Source organism: Nothobranchius furzeri, chromosome 11 (assembly GCF_043380555.1).
Source record: "Nothobranchius furzeri strain GRZ-AD chromosome 11, NfurGRZ-RIMD1, whole genome shotgun sequence".
Classification (NCBI taxonomy): domain Eukaryota; kingdom Metazoa; phylum Chordata; class Actinopteri; order Cyprinodontiformes; family Nothobranchiidae; genus Nothobranchius; species Nothobranchius furzeri.
Genome location: NC_091751.1, coordinates 70,057,370 through 70,075,467, shown reverse-complemented (window position 1 = coordinate 70,075,467; position 18,098 = coordinate 70,057,370). Strand labels below are relative to the sequence as shown.

Below are 18,098 nucleotides of genomic sequence, written 5' to 3'. Positions count from 1 at the left end.
AGTATGTCTCTGATGGGTTTCTAGGAGAGAAGTGGCTTCTTTGCTGCCCCTTGATACCAGAACCTCCAGAAGGCTTCACCTCACTGAGCTGCAGATGTTCTCACACCTGTACAGGTACAGCACTGATCCCACAGCTGGCCCAGCTGTAGGTCCTGGTGCACAAGCAGTAGAAACAAACTCAAAACGGGAAGTCAGTAATTATAATTCATCTGAAGTCTAAACCTTCTAACCGAACAAAGCCCGAGAGAAAACTTTGTAATGAATATTGTCCATTCTCTCAGCGTTTGGTCACAGCTGTACGCCTGTTGTTGAAGCACCTGGTCGAATAAAGGAAAAGGTTAAGAAACGTGTTTTTATTTAAAACCTTTACTCAAAATTCCAGAGTTCAACACAACAATAACTTCTGTTGCATCACCACCGCGTACCTTAACCTCATCTCAGTCAGTAAAAGCATCTCCAGGTGGAGGAGCAGAGAACCGAGAAGCCGGTTGGACGTGGACAACACCAACCGTAGCACGGATGATGCCTCCAGAACGTGGGCGTGGAGAGGATGGGAAGGCCTGCTGTGACCTCATCCCAGTTTTTCCTGTTTTTCCCTGTTAATGCAGAGTCCTACAGTGGGAATGGCGGCCTGAAGTAATGTTTTCCATTTGGTCTTGAGGAGTTGATGAAAAGCAGCAGAAAACAGATTTGATGACATTTTGAACATAAAAAAAACCAGAACCTGCAGACTGAGTCAGGCCTTTCTGCTGCGCTAAGATGTTTTACTCTTAAAACCCGATCTGCGTTAAATAAATACAGCTATCGCACAAGAATGACAGATCAGTCCGACAGCGGGCGGGCTGCAGGTGCGGCTGCTGCCGCAGCGGGCGCCGCGTCAGTCCTGCTCACGAAGCTTACAGTCACACAGCTCTTTATAGATCCGCTTCCGTATCTTTGGTATGTCCTTCTGGGAGAACTGGAAAGGCCTCGACAACGCCAGGCATCTGGAGTACTGCAAAGGTAAAGTTCTGACATGAGTTCACTTCCACCCAGGTTTGGTTGGTGTTTACACAATAAACAAATCTGATCAGACCCGAAAAACCCTCCGATCCATTAACTGTTCTAAACGGTTCTGGAGGAGGTCCGGGGTCAGCGGAGCTTCGGTTAATCAGAGTCTCAGGTCCCACCACAGCTCCCAGTCAGGCTCAGGTCTGGACTCGGGATCCGTACAGAGCCTTGGTTCTGTTGTAGATCGGATCACGGTTCCGTTTTATGGCCCAGTTTGGTCCAATCAGATGGATGGACTCGCATCGTACGATAACCCTTTTATTTAAACGGGAGAAGCCAACTGAACCGGGTCGTTTGAAGCTGCTACAGCGAGGTTACAGAACCCTGACCCGAGACTTCCCTGAGAAGCGCCTGCCTGAGCTGGACACCAGGTGGCGCTGAACACTAGTCGCTGTTTGTCTTCTATTGTTGGCGACTTCAAATGGTGATTTCCTTTTTGGGACTCTGGTAGTTCGTCCTAAAGCTGAAGTGGCAGCAGCCGGCTGTTACTGAGCGGAGAACATCTCACACCAGCGGTGTTCTGCCGCTAAAGACGCGAGTGGAGGACCCAGGGAAGTGCGGCGCTTCAGTGAGGCCTGGCTGCTGCTCCACGGATTTCACTCATGACTGGTAAAACAATGACCTTCAACCCTTCTTCTCCGAGGTCACCCCCCCTCCCCGGGGCTAACACACCTGTATGCTCCAGACCAGCTGAGCTCCTCACCGCTACTTAAATCCTCTAAAAACCCTCTTGGTTATTTCCTGAGTTGCTTCCGCCTTTTCATTTAGTCTGAAGTCATTTTAGGGATTTGCTAGGAGCAGCACGCACCTCCAAGACAAAAACTCCACAGTCGTTCTCGTTGGTCTGCTGTGGGATTTCCTGTGACGACCAGCAGAGGGAGACAAAACGTTACACAGGAGAGGCGTTAGCGCCGACCTGACACACCTGTAGGAGTGTGGCCCATCATGACAGACCTCATCACAGGAAAGCTTCCACCCATCTTCAAATGCTGGCTGCTGCTTCTCTTTCGCTTCAGTCATCAAGTACTTCAGGATGTTCTGTTGAGCAGGAAGCAGAACGGCTTTAATCACAACCAACTCGAGTCTAACCAGGAGTTGAACCATCGGAGGGGGAAAGTGGTTTTTTTACCCGTACAACTTTCTGGAGAACGTGTCCTTGAGAGTCGTACAGGCAGATGGTCTTCGTGGCGATGTCGGCTGTGACTAAACACCAGTGGACCTCCAGATGGATTGGCACCAACAGAAGGCTCTTGGAGAACAGGTCCACCTGGAAGACCGACCCAGACAAATGAAAACTGTGACTTTAGATGTTAAGACTATCAGGTAAACCTGCTTGTTACCAGTTACCTAATCAGCCAATCAGATGCTGCGAAGAAGACTCACTCAACTCAGACTAAACACCAGAATGAGGCCTACAAGGGCTCAGAACCAAAGGTTTGACCGATGTTTACGGATGTTGAAACGTTTCATTTGAATTTCCCAGAGAATCGTTTGTTTAAGACACGAAAGCATCGCTGAACACTCGTTTTCCCAGATCTGCCCGATCCCAAAACCTCTCTGGACCGGGCTGGCTCTAACCTGTTTAGTCCATCGCTTCACGCCGTCGTAGCCTTTGGTCATAAGCTGCCGGTGGAAGAAACTGTTGAAAAAATGAACCTAAAAGTGGAAACAAAAAGGTACAAACATTGAAAAGAAACCACGACTCGTCCTTTTTAGTCATTATTACACAAACAGCTGATCTGAAGAGGATCAAATCTAATGTAAAATAAAAATATGATAAAACACAAAGAAATATGGTTTCATCTTTATTCTCGTGGTTTTCAGATGATTTCTGGCTTCCTGTCAGCAGCAGAACAGGACTTTGTTCTGACCGTTTAGAACCAGGTTTAAAGTCACACGTGCTGTGTGGCCTAGCTGCTAACGCTAACAGTTAGCTTCTACTAGCAGAGATGTTTTCTGCTGTTTCCTGGACGCTCAGCCACCAGCCATGAATGTAGATCTGTCAGGATTTTCTAATCCTAGAGTTTCTGTTGTCTATCAGAAGCTAATGCAGGAGGTAGGTGTAGGAGACTATTTTCACATTCAGTCTGCATGAAATATTCAGAGTGATCCAAATCACTCTGAATCAGAAATAATCAATAAAAAATGTGTCTTCCACACCCTTAAATAGCACTTTGCAGCAGAGTCTAAGGGCATTGTGTTAGCCAGCTTCAGAAACGACGGTCTGACGAGGGACGGCTTTTAAATGTGATGGCAAGCCGTCGCTGTTTTCCATGGAAATAAAATAAAAATCTGATTACTACACAAATAATCCGACAAATGTGTTCAAGTCTGCTCTACTGGAAATACGCAGATTAATTGCAGGTTGCAGAGCGGATCTGCGCTTGTCGACTTTGGTCTCGGCGGTGGGAGCTGTGTGAAGATGGGGTAACGTTGGTTAACAGCTCCTTAATGCAAACGACCCGAGATGCTGCTCGTTTATGAACGCATGATGAGCACAGGCTTCCTAACTCTCTGGACATCTGGGGTTTAGGCTCAACACATTTCCCTCCACCGTTGCAGCCGACTGTCCAATAGTAATAATAATAAGCCACGACGGAGCTCAGTAATGAAGCACGAGTCTGGACTTGTTCCTTAAAGGGACTTTACGGAGTTTTGAATTTTTATGCTCGCGATCGCCCCCTCAGGCCAAAAGCGTAACGGCAGCTTCAATAGTAGGCTCGTGCACGAGGCGCGCATGCTGTACGTGCACACTCCTTAACAAAAATAACAGCTGAGACAGTCCCGTGTGTGTGTGTGTGTGTGTGTGTGTGTGTGGCCCGGAGGACAGAGGACAGGAGAACGTGCAGCTAATTAATTAAATAATTTGGTTCTGTACCTTTCTCTTCAGCACAGCCGACAAAGGTTTATGATGGGTCAGTCCTCCTGCATGCTCACATCATTCCCTTCCCTTGCTTGAAAAATTGTTCCAAAATGAAAGTTGAACCCACATCTTTTTTATCTGTGAATTCAATGCCGTTCAGCGAATCTCAAATAAAAATTTGGGCATCTTACTGTAAAAAAATATACCATTAATGTAAAAAAGAAACTCTAAATAAACTATGTTCACATCCAGAATCAAACCCAGGTCTTCTGCACGAGAGTCCGACGTCTTACTAGGTGAGCTAAAGCGCCAGTGACGTCTTCTGTATCTGTAACATTTATATCCTTGATGACAGCTGAAACAACGTTCAAAGAACGGTTCGGAGTGAAAATGGCTATTTTGTTGCTAATTTGCAGGAAATATCTAGAAGAAAGTTCTACAGAAAGTAGCTAAGGGTCCTCAGAAATGTAGCTAGCTTTGTCACTAGGCGTTAGGAACAGCGACAAAGTGGCACTGCCTCTCTCTCTGCTGCTAAAGCTACGGATAGCAAATGCTACGGGCGATGCCTGAGCGTGAACGCGCATGAAGCAGCCTGCTCGACCCGAGCATCTCTCTTTTTCTGTGATTTTACAGAAAAACAGGAAATCACAGTAAAAATGCCAGGGCTCATTCTACAGGACCAGGGCATTGCAGGAGAACGTATGAAGAAGACATTTATTATTTCTATACATGTTTTGGCTGTCACACTTCCATAATGCACCTTTAAGTGGCTATTTCTATTTTTGTGAAGTACAGAATGGCGATGGCTACCGTCCCAGAGCCGGGCCAAGACCCTGCCTAAGGGTGAGCTTGTTTCAGGACTTTTCACAGCTGGTGTCCAAACGCTTCACCGACTAAAGGAAAGAAACGGTCACCTCTGTACTGAACTAAAGGGACCGTTTTAAATAAGTACCATCTTCCTTATAAACAGCCTCAGCCTGATCAGCCTCAGTTTGGAAAAATGGCTTATTTTCACCACAACTGAAGAACCAACGGCTAGTCAAACTGCCGCCATCTTAAAACAGCTTTAATCTCTCGTTTCCCAACCATTCATACCTCGTGATTCTGGTAGACTTTTATGCTTTTACACCATTAACATTCGACTCCGGCTAGTGAGGCCGCGATTAGTCGACGCGTCACCACGACGTCGACAAACAGAACTGTAGACGATAAACGTAACAGTCGACACGTTGTTTAGTCTATGAGCATCTTTTAAAATCTCGCCTGCTGCGGCAGCTTCTGCCCCTCCGCTCGAGGCTCACGCGCCATCCAGACCAACCCTCCATCAGAATCACCAGAGAAGCAAGACATCACGGTGCGTCGGCAATGTAGCTTCAAAGTTTGAGAGCATTTCAAAAAGACAAAGGAAAAGCATGTAGAGTGCAAAATCGGTGAAACTTTCACCGGAGCACAACGGCGTCATGGCGGAGAACGGAGAGTCGCCTCTGTAAGCTAGCCACCTCTTTAGCTGCTAGCATCAACAGAGAGCTGCTTGTACTCCTAGCTGTAGCAACACTAGTAGTGGTGATTTTATTACATTTCGAACACGTTGACACGTATTTGCTCTAACGTTACAAACACTAATGATTCACTTCACTCCCGTCCATGGTCGGCAATCTCGGTTTCAAAGAGACGATTGAGGCGTTCAACCCAGGAAACCGTGACCAGGCCGACCCCACTTCACCACCGAGATGGAAAAAAAACAACCTTTGAGAAGGTGTGTGTGTGTGTGTGTGTGTGTGTGTGTGTGATTCTGGAAGGATTCAATTAATCAATTAATTAATTAATCAATTTCCCTCTGGGATTAATAAAGTATTTTTGAATTTGAATTCTCCAGCTGTGATGTCATATTGATGGTATTTTAAGGTGTATTAGTTTAGAGTGGACTGAATAGGAAATCACTGACGGCCCAGGGGTGGAACGCACCGCCCCGCCACTGGAATTTAATGCCTTTTATGATAAAATAAAAGCTTGGTTAAAGCATCGTTTTGCTTCTGTGTTAAAGCTTAACCTAGTGTATTAATTATTAATTTGGTAAACAAACTAACTTTTACATATTTTATCTTTAAGGTAAAGCAGACCCTCAGAGGAGTCGATCTCTCTCTGACTGCTGGCTAGGGTTAACCCTAACCCTAGCCGTGCACCAGGGGCGTAGCTAGGTGCGTCCTGCCAGGGTGAAGACTGGAACCCGGTGGAGTGAAAATGAGAGCCGTCTGCCCACACGTGCACAGAAAAGGTTTAGCCACACTTAGCTCAGCTGGCTGGGCTGAGCCTGTAGCCATTTCAAAATGCTGGTTCAGTCTAGCAGTTAGCACAGTAACAGTAGCCATTTCTCTGAACAGAGGCTGTTCATGAAGCAGGTAAGACTAATTATAACTGGATTAAACAGATAAAAATGACATGTTTAGTGAGGTTTGTTATACCTTGTGATGAGAAGACTCCGTGATCAGCTCTCCGTACATGTTCATGACCTTCAGCAGAAAGAAAACTCAAAGTCAGCCTAAAAACTCGAAGCCGACGTGGATTTATCGCTCTTTGTGAGACAGAAGTCTGAGGTGTGTCGGAGGAAACCTGGTCATTGAGCCAGTTTTGATCAGCCAGCGTCAATAAATCATCCAGCGTGACGATGTGCTTCTTGTAGACAACTCGGAACGGGGGGGCGGGTTTCTCCAGGATTGCTGCTTGGAACCTGGAAACCTCGGAGAAGATCAGGTTTTTCCTGCACAGATTTAACAAAATCAAACAAATCAGCTTTTCTCTGAGCTCTTTGGGGGTGAGGGTCTTATGAGTCGACTCCATCTCACCAGTCATCAAAATCACAGCTGAACTTCCTCCTCAGATGTCTCAGCAGGTCACTCCTACACAGAGCGATGAAGCTTCCGTATCTCCTGAAGAAGCCATCCAGAAACTCTGGGGAACACAAACAACAGCCTTCGTGGAAACTTTGTGCCAGTTGTTATAAAGCAGGTAAACAATCAGACTAACCAATAAAATCAACCGATATTTGGCACTTTTTAAAGGCAATTGGCCTGTCAACGCTCATTGTAAAGGTCAAAGGACCTCAGGGCCGCAGAGAACGTTCATGTTTTTAAGTCAAGACTCAAGACCCATCTTTTTAGGTTAGCTTTTATCTAAATATTTACTACAGTTTTATTTCTCGTTTTACATGATTATATTTTATTACTTGCTTTGCATGTTCTATATGATTATATTTTAGCACAGTTTTATTATTTAAATTATTATTTTACTGTCTATGATTTTATTTATTACTTATTTTCTAATTGTTGTCATTTATATTAGCTCTTTTATTACATTTTTACTCATTTTAATCCAGTGTTTCCTCTGTGGGGGCCCTCTGCCCCGGGAGCGGTGGTCGACTGTAGCTTCCTGGGCGCTCTATAGGTGGGGGTCTATGCCCCCCCTCCACTGAGCGCCCTGACTTAGTGTGGAAGACCTGATGCTGCCGGGGCAGACGGCTCCTCTGATGGCGTTTCCTTGCGTTACCATACTTGGCTCATCTGGACTCAGCCTAATATAATTTTTACTCGTGTGTGTGTGTGAGTCTGTGTGTGTGTGCGTGTGATTGCATATGTTTGTTAATGTTTTTTAACCTGTTATGGGAATCTGGGGTCATTTTTTAAAGCACTTTGAATAACACTTTGTTTGAAAAGCGCTTTAGAAATAAAATTTGATTGATTGATTGATTGAAAGTTCACAAGTGGCGTTGAGGAGATTCTGTAACCCTGGATTCACACTGAAAACATCAGCGGCGTGGAACGTCACTGCTTCTAATAGAATCCACTAGTCGGACCAGAAAACTGGCAGTTTCCAGGCACATCCCAGAAAAGCCGCTCCGCTTAGACCGGCGCCGCGCAGGCCAGTCACACCGCTAAAAGTAGGATTGAGTTCTATTTTTGCCTCAAATCGCTTCTGGGACACTTCAATTTCTGCAGTTAACACAGGGCTAGACAGGAAATCACACTGTTTCAGTGTAAAATCCCTGCTAATTTTCTAAATGAAAGAACTGCAGTGATGTAATTTCATATTTATGAAGCTTATGTGCGACCCTACGGTTATTTTACTCCCAGCATAGTTCCAGAAGTGCAGCGGTGTGTTTTCATGGCTTTAATCCTGGAGGTGGAGAGGAATATCACATATGACATCAAACAGCAATATCAAACGTGATTTCCTTCGTTTGGGTTTAATGGTGGATTGCGTAAACAAACCGTGACCTGAAGTCTCGAGGGATCGTGTAACGTCGCAGGTCGAGCAAAAAGCACAGCGAGGAAGCAGTGCCGCTGCCAAGACTCTCCCGGTGTGAAAAGTACCGCTTTGAAGTCGGAGAGTAACCCCTTCCGCTGCCGTTTGGCGCCACCGATGCTTCCGGTGTGAAACCGGGACAAAGCCGCCGCTCTGCCAGAGAGGAGGTTCAGCAAGGTGACTTGACCTTGAGTAACAGAAACACTCCCTGAAGCGTAAACACCCCGCTCCGCAGACCCTCCGCGGATCTGTGGAGCTCAAACATCAAACCCAGAGGCAGCGACGGACGTACCTCTGATGTCTCTTATCAGAGAGATGAAGTGGACGTCAACAGAGGACGATGCCTCACTGATGGTCCTCTCCTTCCCTTTCACAGCAGTGTGGTCCTGATGTGGAGGGACGGGACTGGGTGGTTGTGATGGAGGGCCGGCCTCGAGCTGGGATTCGCTACAACAGTTCCTGTCTGCACACGGCAGAAGGTTCGCAGGATGGCGATGTTTTAAAGGGTCAGCCGCTCCTCTGGGTTGGACAGAAGTTTCTGGGCTCTGAAGCAAAGCTACAGCTGCTTGTGTGATCCGACTGTCGGCAACAAAAGAAGAACAAATGTCCCGACCCTGCAAGCAGCTGGAATCCTCGTTTGTCCCAGAAAAATCATGCGACTCGCATCCTCCCGCCACCCTGTTCAGACATGCATCCTGCTCAAGTGGCTCCAAACAGCCGGATGTTGGTGCAGGCGGGTTTTCTCTGTGTTTTCTGTAGTTTGTTAAAACATTTTTGTTTTCCTGCAACTGTGGTTCTAAACTGAAGTTGGAGGCAGAGTCGTTGCAGGTCCCTGGCGTGGGCCGTCTCCCTCTGAACATCAACAGACGGCAGCGCTCTCTCCGCTTCCTCCACAGCCAAAGCCGAAGTTTACAGTACAAGCGTCTCTTGGTCCAGCGGGACAGATGGGACACACCTTTAATAGATGACATGAACTTCTTCTGTAAGGACTGAACCTTCCTCCCGTGGTTCTGTGTTTGGTACATCTGGATGGACACTCACATGGGACTGTTTAGTGATGAAGCCGGAGTTAGCGTTTCCATCCCTGCAGCCTCAGTGGCTGCTAACGCTAGCTGCTAATGCTAGCTGCTGAAGACCACCAACAGCGGCTCACATGATCAGCAGTCTCACCTTGGGTTCCTTAGTCTGATGAACATCTGATGAAAGAAACAAAGAATCATCATTTAACAACAAACTAATTCTAACTTGCAGGTTTTGGTTTTTCACAACAATTACGATTACACACAGCTTTAGCTTCCCTAGAGGGCGGAGCCTCCTTCCAGTCAGACACACTGACTACTCGTTAAGACCGATCGTCCAAAACCTGCCACAAGAGTGGCGTTAGTCCAGGCCAGCGGTCTCATTTATCACACATGGCGTAGAATCCTTACTAAAACCGTACTTAAGCTCAGCAAAACAAAAGTACTTACGCCAAGTAGGTTGGTGATCTATCAAACATGGAGGACGCACAGCTGCACGCAATCTCCGCTTCATAAATCAGAGACTAACGAGAATGTTTCTCAGCTGCATTTTAGTCACATCCCGCCCTCACCACGCCCACTTACTGCCATAAATGGTCAATGCAAAGTGCTTTGTGGATCTCATGCATATACATAAGCCGGCTGTTGCAGCGCTCCGCCAATGACATGGCGACCGTAGATCACAGCAGATCAAGGAAGCGCTATTTCACAGAAGCAGAAGTTGAGGTACCTGTGAGTGAGGTGGAGAAATGAAAGGAAGTGCTTTTGCAAAACAAATAAGAGAAAATCCACGGAGTGGCACAGCGTTGCTGAAGCCGTCAATGTTGTGAGTTTTTCAGAGAGATCTGTGGCGGATATAAAAAAATTATCCAATTGGGATTTGATCCCCAGACTCCCGGGTGAAAGTCACACGGGCTAACCAGTCAGCCAAACGGAGATCTCCCTTGTCCAGGTAGTCAGGGCGCATGATCAACCGGGTCACAGTGACAGGACACACACTGTCACACACACACGATGTTCTGTCTCAATCTGCCCCCTGCTGATATTCTGCATTCCGCATTCTGCGCTTCAGGGTGTGTGTGTGTGTGTGTGTGTGTGGGGGGGGGGGGGGGGTCATGTTCTGTGTGAAAACGAAGCGGTACAAGTGATAATGCTGCAGGACTTCATAATTGTATCTTCTCAGCAGCAGCGCTGCAGGTGCTCTCCATGTCCAGCATGTGTGTAAGCCAGGTCCTTAGTCAGCTTAAAGTTGTGCACATTTTTCCGCTACGTTTTCTTTCATAAATCCCAAAGTTTGCGTGGAAAGTTGCTTACGGAGTTTTCTGACCCCGTTTTGTGCGTAAGCTAGCCTGATAAATGAGACCCCAGAACCTTTGGGAAGTGGAGGAACGGGAGCGGATGCTGTGTTATGTCAGGATGGACAAGAACCTCAGAGAGTCACAACCTCAGAGGACCAGAACCTCAAAGAGTCACAACCTCAGAGGACCAGAACCTCATAGGACAACAACCTCAGAGGACTAGAACCTCAGAGGACCAGAACCTCAAAGAGTCACAACCTCAGAGGACCAGAACCTCAGAGGACAACAACCTCAGAGGACTAGAACCTCAGAGGACCAGAACCTCAGAGGACCAGAACCTCAAAGAGTCACAACCTCAGAGGACCAGAACCTCATAGGACAACAACCTCAGAGGACTAGAACCTTAGAGGACCAGAACCTCAAAGAGTCACAACCTCAGAGGACCAGAACCTCGGAGAGTCACAACCTCAGAGGACTACAACCTCAGAAGACAACAACCTCAGAGTCACAACCTCAGAGGGCCAGAACCTCAGAGTCACAACCTCAGAGGACTACAACCTCAGAGGACAACAACCTCAGAGGACCAGAACCTCAGAGGACTACAACCTCAGAGGACTATAACCTCAGAGGACAACAAACTCAGAGAATCACAACAGAGGACCAGAGCGTCTGCGGGACGTTTGTCACAACTTGTTGGATATCCAGCATGAAGAGGTAAACAGATGTCAGACTGAACCAGTAGGTGTACCTAATAACGGGACCAGAGTGTGTCCTACACACACGCAGGTCTGTTTGGCTTAAGTATAAAATGCAAGTGTGTCGGTAAAAGAGTCCAGCCTCTGAGGCTTTTGACACAGTTAACTGTCACTGCCAACAGAGACTCATATCCACACACAGTTCAGCCATGTTACAGCTAACTGAACGGTGTGTGAGCCATGAGGAGTGAACAGCACGAGCCACACACGTGTTTACGTTAATGCCGGCTCTGCTCCAGCCTGACCTGTATGTTTCTCTGAGCACGTGCTACCGAACGAACCCGGAGCCAGCTACGTTCAGATACAACAGAACATGACAGCCTCCCTAGCCTTACCTGCACCGCCTCGTGAAGCTGAAGCAAACACCTACAGGAGCGAGCTGGTCTCCCACAGAAGCCTCTTCAACCCGGCAGCGTTGGAGCCCACTCTGCTCTTACTGGTGTAACACTTTTCTCACCGCGCAGCCCAGAAAACTAGCTAAATTAGCCAAACAGTCAAACACACTGTCACACGTTGAGAGGCGCAGGTAATGGACGTCATACATGCGCCAACCAATCAAAATTCAAAGAACGACGGAAGCAACAGAACATAGTAGCTTCTCAAAAAAATTTGCATATTGTGATAAAGTTCATCATTTCCTGTAATGTACTGATAAACATTAGACTTTCATATATATTAGATTCATTACACACAACTGAAGTAGTTCAAGCCTTTTATTGTTTCTAATATTGATGATAGTGGCGTACAGCTCATGAAAACCCAAAATTACTATCTCAAAAAATTAGCATATTTCATCCGACCAATAATAGAAAAGTGTTTTAATACAGAAAAAAGTCAACCTTCAAATAATTATGCTCAGTTATGCACTCAGTACTTGGTCGGGAATCCTTCTGCAGAAATGACTGCTTCAATGCGGCGTGGCATGGAGGCAACCAGCCTGTGGCACTGCTGAGGTGTTATGGAGGCCCAGGATGCTTCGATAGCGGCCTTAAGCTCATCCAGAGTGTTGGGTCCTGTGTTTCTCAACTTTCTCTTCACAATATCCCACAGAGTGCCAGGTCGTGCTGAAAAATGAAATCTTCATCTCCATAAAGCTTTTCAGCAGATGGAAGCATGAAGTGCTCCAAAATCTCCTGATAGCTAGCTGCAGTGACCCTGCCCTTGATAAAACACAGCGGAGTCGGACCAACACCAGCAGCTGACATGGCACCCCAGACCATCACTGACTGTGGGTACTGGGCTTCAGGTATTTTGGCATTTCCCTCTGCCCAGTCTTCCTCCAGACTCTGGCACCTTGATTTCCGAATGACATGCAAAATTTGCTTTTATCTGAACAAAGTACCGTATTTTCCGGACTATAACCCGCTACTTTTTCCCCACGCTTTGAACCGTGCGGCTTATAATGAGGTGCGGCTTTACTGAAGATTTTCCTTCACCTGCAGGGGGCGCTTTAGCACAAAGTGAAACAGGTGGAAGTCAAAAATGGAAATCGAAGAAAGTGCTCATTTTAATTTAGCACATGCAAGCAGCCGGCACGATCCATACCCCCTCATCATGGTAACTACACACGTATGAGTTCATATGATGCAGCATTTACGTTGAAGACCATCGATCTGGCAGTAAAGGAGGGAAACAGTGCTGCCGCACGTAAGCTTGGCATGAATGAATCCATGGTTCGGCGCTGGAGACGGCAGCGGGAAGAACTCATTCAAGCCAGCTTCACCCGGGGATGATGACAGCAACACGGACAGCGACACTGACATCGCCACAGAAAAGGTATGTGACGAAGCTCTTCTGAGGCTGTTCAACTCCGACACTGAAGAAGAGGACTTTAATGGCTTTAGTGCGCAAGAGGAAGATGAGAGCGAATGACTTCTTCTGGTAGGCAAGTGTGTTTTATTTACTAACCAGGCATGTTGTAACAGACGCTGTCTGTTTTGTAGCCACTAGGTGGCCCTAGTGTCACGACCTGCTCTCCTGGCTCTAGCTGAGCCAGGTGAAGTTTATTTAAATCAGTGAGGCTCCCTGTTAAAAGGGTGCATCAGATGATACAGAGGGGGGGAAGTTCAGAAGAGAACAAGCAGCAGCGTTTGCTCTCCTCTTTCCCTCCTCGTGCTGACGTTAAAGTCTCGCTTTGCTTACCTGAGTGGTATCGGTAATCGTTTCCTAGTTTCTAGAGCTCGTTTTGTGTTTCTTCGGCATCCTCGTTAAAGAGAGATCTAGCTCACCCTTTTGGTGGAGCTTTTTGTGTTAATCCTGCTCATTCTTTACCCGGTTTTAATCCCCGGCGCTTTGTGTTTAATATTATTATTGTTGTTAAATCCCCAGTTTTGGATTTCTCTTGTTTTGTATCATTATACTGACTTTTAGTTAAATAAACTCCTTTTAAGAGAGTAAATCTTGGTTTGTTCCTGTTCACAACCACATTTCTTTACGCTCCCTAACCACATCATCTATTAGACGAGCTGGGGGCTCGTCCAGGATTTTTACACATTAATAAACCAGTTTTACATTCTAGTTTGTGTTGTTTTCAGGACTAACATTGTTTTCCTCTCTTGGAGGTGGAGCGGATGTCACCATGGCAACCATGGCAATTTGCAGGCTTTTGTGGAGGCTCCTTCGCGCCGGCTGCTGGAGCGTTGCAGAAAAGCCGACCTGCAGGGAGTAGCCGGCCACTTCGACCTGATTGTCCCGAAACAGCTGACAAAAGACGCTCTAGGGAAGTTCGTGTTGGAATATTTGGAGGCGCAGGGGATCTTCCCGCCTCCTTCTGAGACCGACTCACGCCCTTCGTCACAACCAGTGACTCCAGGAGAAGAGGATAAGATCAGACAACCAGAAGAGTCATCTTCAGGCTCCCCATCACCAGGTCAAAGTCCTCCTACTTCTCCACACAGTAGAACCCGCCTGAAGCTCCGGCTCGCTCGCCCGCGCATCGAGGCGGATGAACGCGCCCTAGAACGAAAGCTACGTCACGAGTTGGACTTGAAAAGACTGGACGCTGAAACCCAGCTTAAAATGCTCGATCTCGAGTTACGGAATAAGAAGCCCGTTCCTGCCGCTGCTTGGACTTCCTCTCAGGAACCCGATGGTTCGGACGCCTCCCAGGCGGGAGGTCGACCCGCCCCAGTGGCACCCGCCAGTTCGCCGTTGCAGACCGCACCTTTCGATGTCAGCAAATGCATCACGCTGCTGCCCCAGTTCCAGGAGACGGAAGTGGATGGCTTAGCTTTTGAGCGGATCGCTGCGACGCTCCAGTGGCCTCGCGAGGTTTGGTCTCTGCTCTTGACTTGCAAGTTAAAAGGTGAGGCCCTTCAAGTGGTATCCGCTCTGTCTCCAACGCTAATTATGACAAGGTGAAATCCTCTGTGCTCACGGCCTATGAACTTGTTTTATGGTTGTCCTTTAGTTGTACAGTTTTGGAATCAATTGTCTTCATCAGTTTGGGATTCTCATAAAATATTGATTACTTTTAATGAAAGTACGGTCTTATTCTTAAACGTTAAATGTAACAAGGAAGTTAACAAGGTAATAAAATTGCTGTGTCTGTTGGGTAAATTTCACATTCTTAAAGTCAGATTTTTACAGGCTATACCAAATGTCACTTTATTTTATATTGATCTTGATTTTTTTTATGACTCTGTATGTAGAATTTGTAAAAACAAGAAAGCTGTGAAAATATGCAACTTGGTGACTTCTATTATGTCCCATATTACAAGGTAATGTATTAGTGGAATTTTATTTTATTTTATTTTATTTGTGTATAATTATTTATGTTTATTTTTATCAACATTTTTTTCTCTTTCTTCTCTGTTTGTCAATGTATCACACCCTGTACATCAATGTTGTTTTGTCAATATCAGGGGTGTCAAACTCATTTTAGCTCAGGGGCCACGTTGAGGGAAATCTAGTCCCAAGTGGGCCGGACCGGTAAATAAAAAAAAAATTCAGATTGTTTTCTTTGTTTTAATACAATCAATATAAAACAAGGCTGGAGCCTGAGGACAGTGTAGTAAATAAATAAATCAACAAATTAAAAAAACATTCCTTAGTGATTCAAAGAGCTTACAGATCACATGGCAAGATCAGATTCATGCAGCACTTAAAGTATATTTGACTCATTTTACTTTACGTCTTTTAGCTTTCACCAGCACATCAACATCAGAAGTCACATCCTGAGTGGCAGCCATCTTCAGGATGTGACTCAAGTTCTTGTGTGAGCCTTGAGCGCAGCTTTGTTTTATTTATACTCATTACAGAGAAAACTTGCTCACAAAGAAAAGTTTATTTTCACTCTACATTGTAAAGTATGAAAATAAAGTTTACACAACCATCTCGCGGGCCGGATCTAAACAGCTTGCGGGCCGAATTCGGCCCGCGGGCCGCATGTTTGACACCCCTGGTCAATATGTTATGTCTTGTCTGCTGCAAATGTGTCAGTAAAGATTGTTTAAAAAAATGTTTTAGATTCGAAAAACCTTGACTAAACCAAACTTATGTTGAGTATGCCCACGCTAAGTCGGTGTTGTTTGAGAAATGGTGTGCTGCTTCTCATGTCTCCTCGCTAGCCGAGCTGAAAGAATTGATTTTGATAGAGGAGTTCAAACGTCATCTCCCTGAGAGACTGGTTCACTCATGGACGTAATTTTGGGGGGGGGGACAGGGGGGACATGTCCCCCCCACTTTTTCCAAAGTCAAGTTTTGACCCCTGCAGTTTTTACCATCCAAAAACTTATTACGCTATATTAAATTGGCACTGGTTGAGCTCTAGGACCAAGCGGAAAACAACCGTTTGTGTTGAAGCCGGTTTCCCATTAGAGCAGGGGTATACAAATACTATTTAAAAAGGTCCAGTCAGAAAGAATTTTTTTAGCCCAAGGTCCGAAAGATCATTATGTCCGACCTACAATAGTGTGACATGTATTTAAGTATCCTAGCAGTTTTATCAACATCTGCATTATTAATTTGCATATCAAATCAGAAATACTTCAGTGTAATTCAAATACTTATGACATTTATTGTCACTTAAAGTGTTGAACATGTAAATGATTTATTTGGAATGTTCTCTCATTTACTAAATAAAAGTAGAAAAAAGTGTCAACAAGAAAATAACACATGGCAACTGAATCTTCACAAACTACTAACTTCAGAATAAATGTAGAAAAAGCTTAATTTTTTTACATTTTTCCTCTTCACGTGCGAACTAAAAAGTCTTAAAATGATTTTTAAAAATGTGACTTTGCACACATGTAATAACTGAACATATATTTAGGTTAATGTTTTCCACATTTTTACTTAGTGAGAGATGTGAGCTCTTGCTTGTCCTGCCAACATTTTGAACCTGGGCTTGAATGGAGACAGAGCCATCCTCATGCATGTGTGGAGATGCTCATTGGTGAGCCTGGAACGATATTTGTTTTTTATAATGTTCATTGTGGAGAACGCTGCCTCACAGTTGTGGGTGGAACCAAACATGGTCAGGATGTACAGGGCTACTTTCTTTAGATGTGAGAAAGCTGTCTCAGGAACCATTTGGAGCCAGAATGAGGACGGGTCAGTCCTGGCAGACAGTTCTTTCATGGCCAAGTTTGCTTGGAGGTCAACTAACTCCATCTGAAGATCCCTGGCATTGACCCATTTAAAATGCTGTGTGGCTTCCTTTGAGAAGCTCCTGACATCTGTGATGAGGAATGGGTTCTGAATGAACATGGTGAGCTGCTGGCCAATGCTGAAGCTATCAAAACGATTGCTGAAGTTAGCAATAAGTTTATCAATGAAGACAACAAACGACGAGACATCTCGCTGTCCCTGAACCTGTTCCTGCACTGCTGGGAAGTGGACACAGTCTTCCTGCAAGTCCTCCTTGAACATTTCAAGTTTTCTCTGAAAGGCACGGACAGCTGTCATTAGTTCACAAATGGAATTGTCCTTGCCCTGTAGCCTCAAGTTCAGTTCGTTTAGATGTGAAGTTATATCAACCAAAAAGGCAACATTGTCCATCTGCTTCTCATTTTATAGAAATGTAGACAACTGTGTTGCCTTATGATGTTTTAGCTCTGCCAAAAAAGATGCTACTTCCCTCCTGATGGCCCAAAAGCGTGCTAAAACTCTGCCTTTGCTGAGCCATCTCACATTGTTGTGCAGCAGAAGATCATCAGCATTGGCATCAACTTCTTTGAGGAATTCTCTAAGCATGCGATGCTGGTAGGAAGAGGACGCTCTAAGAAAGTTGATCATTTTCATCACTGAAGTCATCACCTCAGCATGCTCATCTGACAGGGAGGCACAGAGGACAGATTGATGAATAATGCAATGGTAGGTTAAGAGGTCAGGGTTGTCTTTCTTCATTCTTGTTACAGCTCCCTTTTCTCTCCCTATCATAGCAGGGGCTCCATCTGTAGTTATTGAAATCACTTTTGAAGGCTCAATTCCTCTCTTTGCCAACATCTCCATAATGGCCAGGTAGATGTCCTCTCCTGTTGTGCTGGTCTGAAGAGGAGTAATACCCAGCAGGTCTTCATAGAATGCTTTCTGCTCTGCGTAATAAAACCTCACATAAACCAACAGCTGAGCATTGTCACACACGTCAGTGGACTCATCCACAGCCAAACCTACACATGGTGCCTTCTGTATGGCTCCATCTAGCTGGGCTACAACATCCTGAGTCAGTGTTTCACTTTTCTTTGTAGCAGATGATGCTGATATGGGGATTTGCTTTATTTTTTCACAAACTTCTTGTTTTTCTTTTCCTTCAAACAGTGTTTCAGCAACTGCTGTCATACACTCTTTGACAACCTCTCCATCAGTAAATGGT

The 18,098-nt window shown here is 45.6% G+C and overlaps 1 protein-coding gene across 3 annotated transcripts; it reads right to left on the bottom strand.

The window, feature by feature from the left end:
• Nucleotides 1–338: 338 nt before the first annotated feature.
• On the bottom strand, nucleotides 339–11,837 carry LOC107396789 (sentrin-specific protease 5). 3 transcript variants are annotated; one of them, XM_054738685.2, is made up of 10 exons: nucleotides 11,620–11,836; nucleotides 9,254–9,408; nucleotides 8,505–9,167; nucleotides 6,757–6,862; nucleotides 6,524–6,671; nucleotides 6,376–6,423; nucleotides 2,629–2,706; nucleotides 2,180–2,317; nucleotides 1,976–2,088; nucleotides 339–994 (listed from the first exon to the last, which is right to left on the bottom strand). In XM_054738685.2, exons 3-10 carry the CDS (start codon nucleotides 9,070–9,072, stop codon nucleotides 823–825), a joined length of 1,371 nt encoding a protein of 456 aa, XP_054594660.1. In that variant the 5' UTR covers nucleotides 9,073–9,167; nucleotides 9,254–9,408; nucleotides 11,620–11,836; the 3' UTR covers nucleotides 339–822. The 3 variants fall into 3 exon arrangements, with proteins under 3 accessions (XP_054594660.1, XP_015832118.1, XP_015832116.1); XM_015976632.3 differs by adding an exon at nucleotides 1,859–1,909 and having other exon boundaries at nucleotides 2,005–2,088; nucleotides 8,505–9,408; nucleotides 11,620–11,835; XM_015976630.3 differs by having other exon boundaries at nucleotides 8,505–9,408; nucleotides 11,620–11,837.
• Nucleotides 11,838–18,098: the final 6,261 nt, after the last annotated feature.

Bases quoted from the DNA above. Each gene is read 5' to 3' on its own strand.
- LOC107396789 (XM_015976630.3), bottom strand. From the start codon at position 9,237: ATGTACCAAACACAGAACCACGGGAGGAAGGTTCAGTCCTTACAGAAG. The intron at 6,672-6,756 runs GTGAGATGGAGT...AAATCTGTGCAG, and splicing joins AGCTGTGATTTTGATGACTG to GAAAAACCTGATCTTCTCCG. The intron at 2,318-2,628 runs GTTAGAGCCAGC...TCGGTCTTCCAG, and splicing joins TGAAGCGATGGACTAAACAG to GTGGACCTGTTCTCCAAGAG.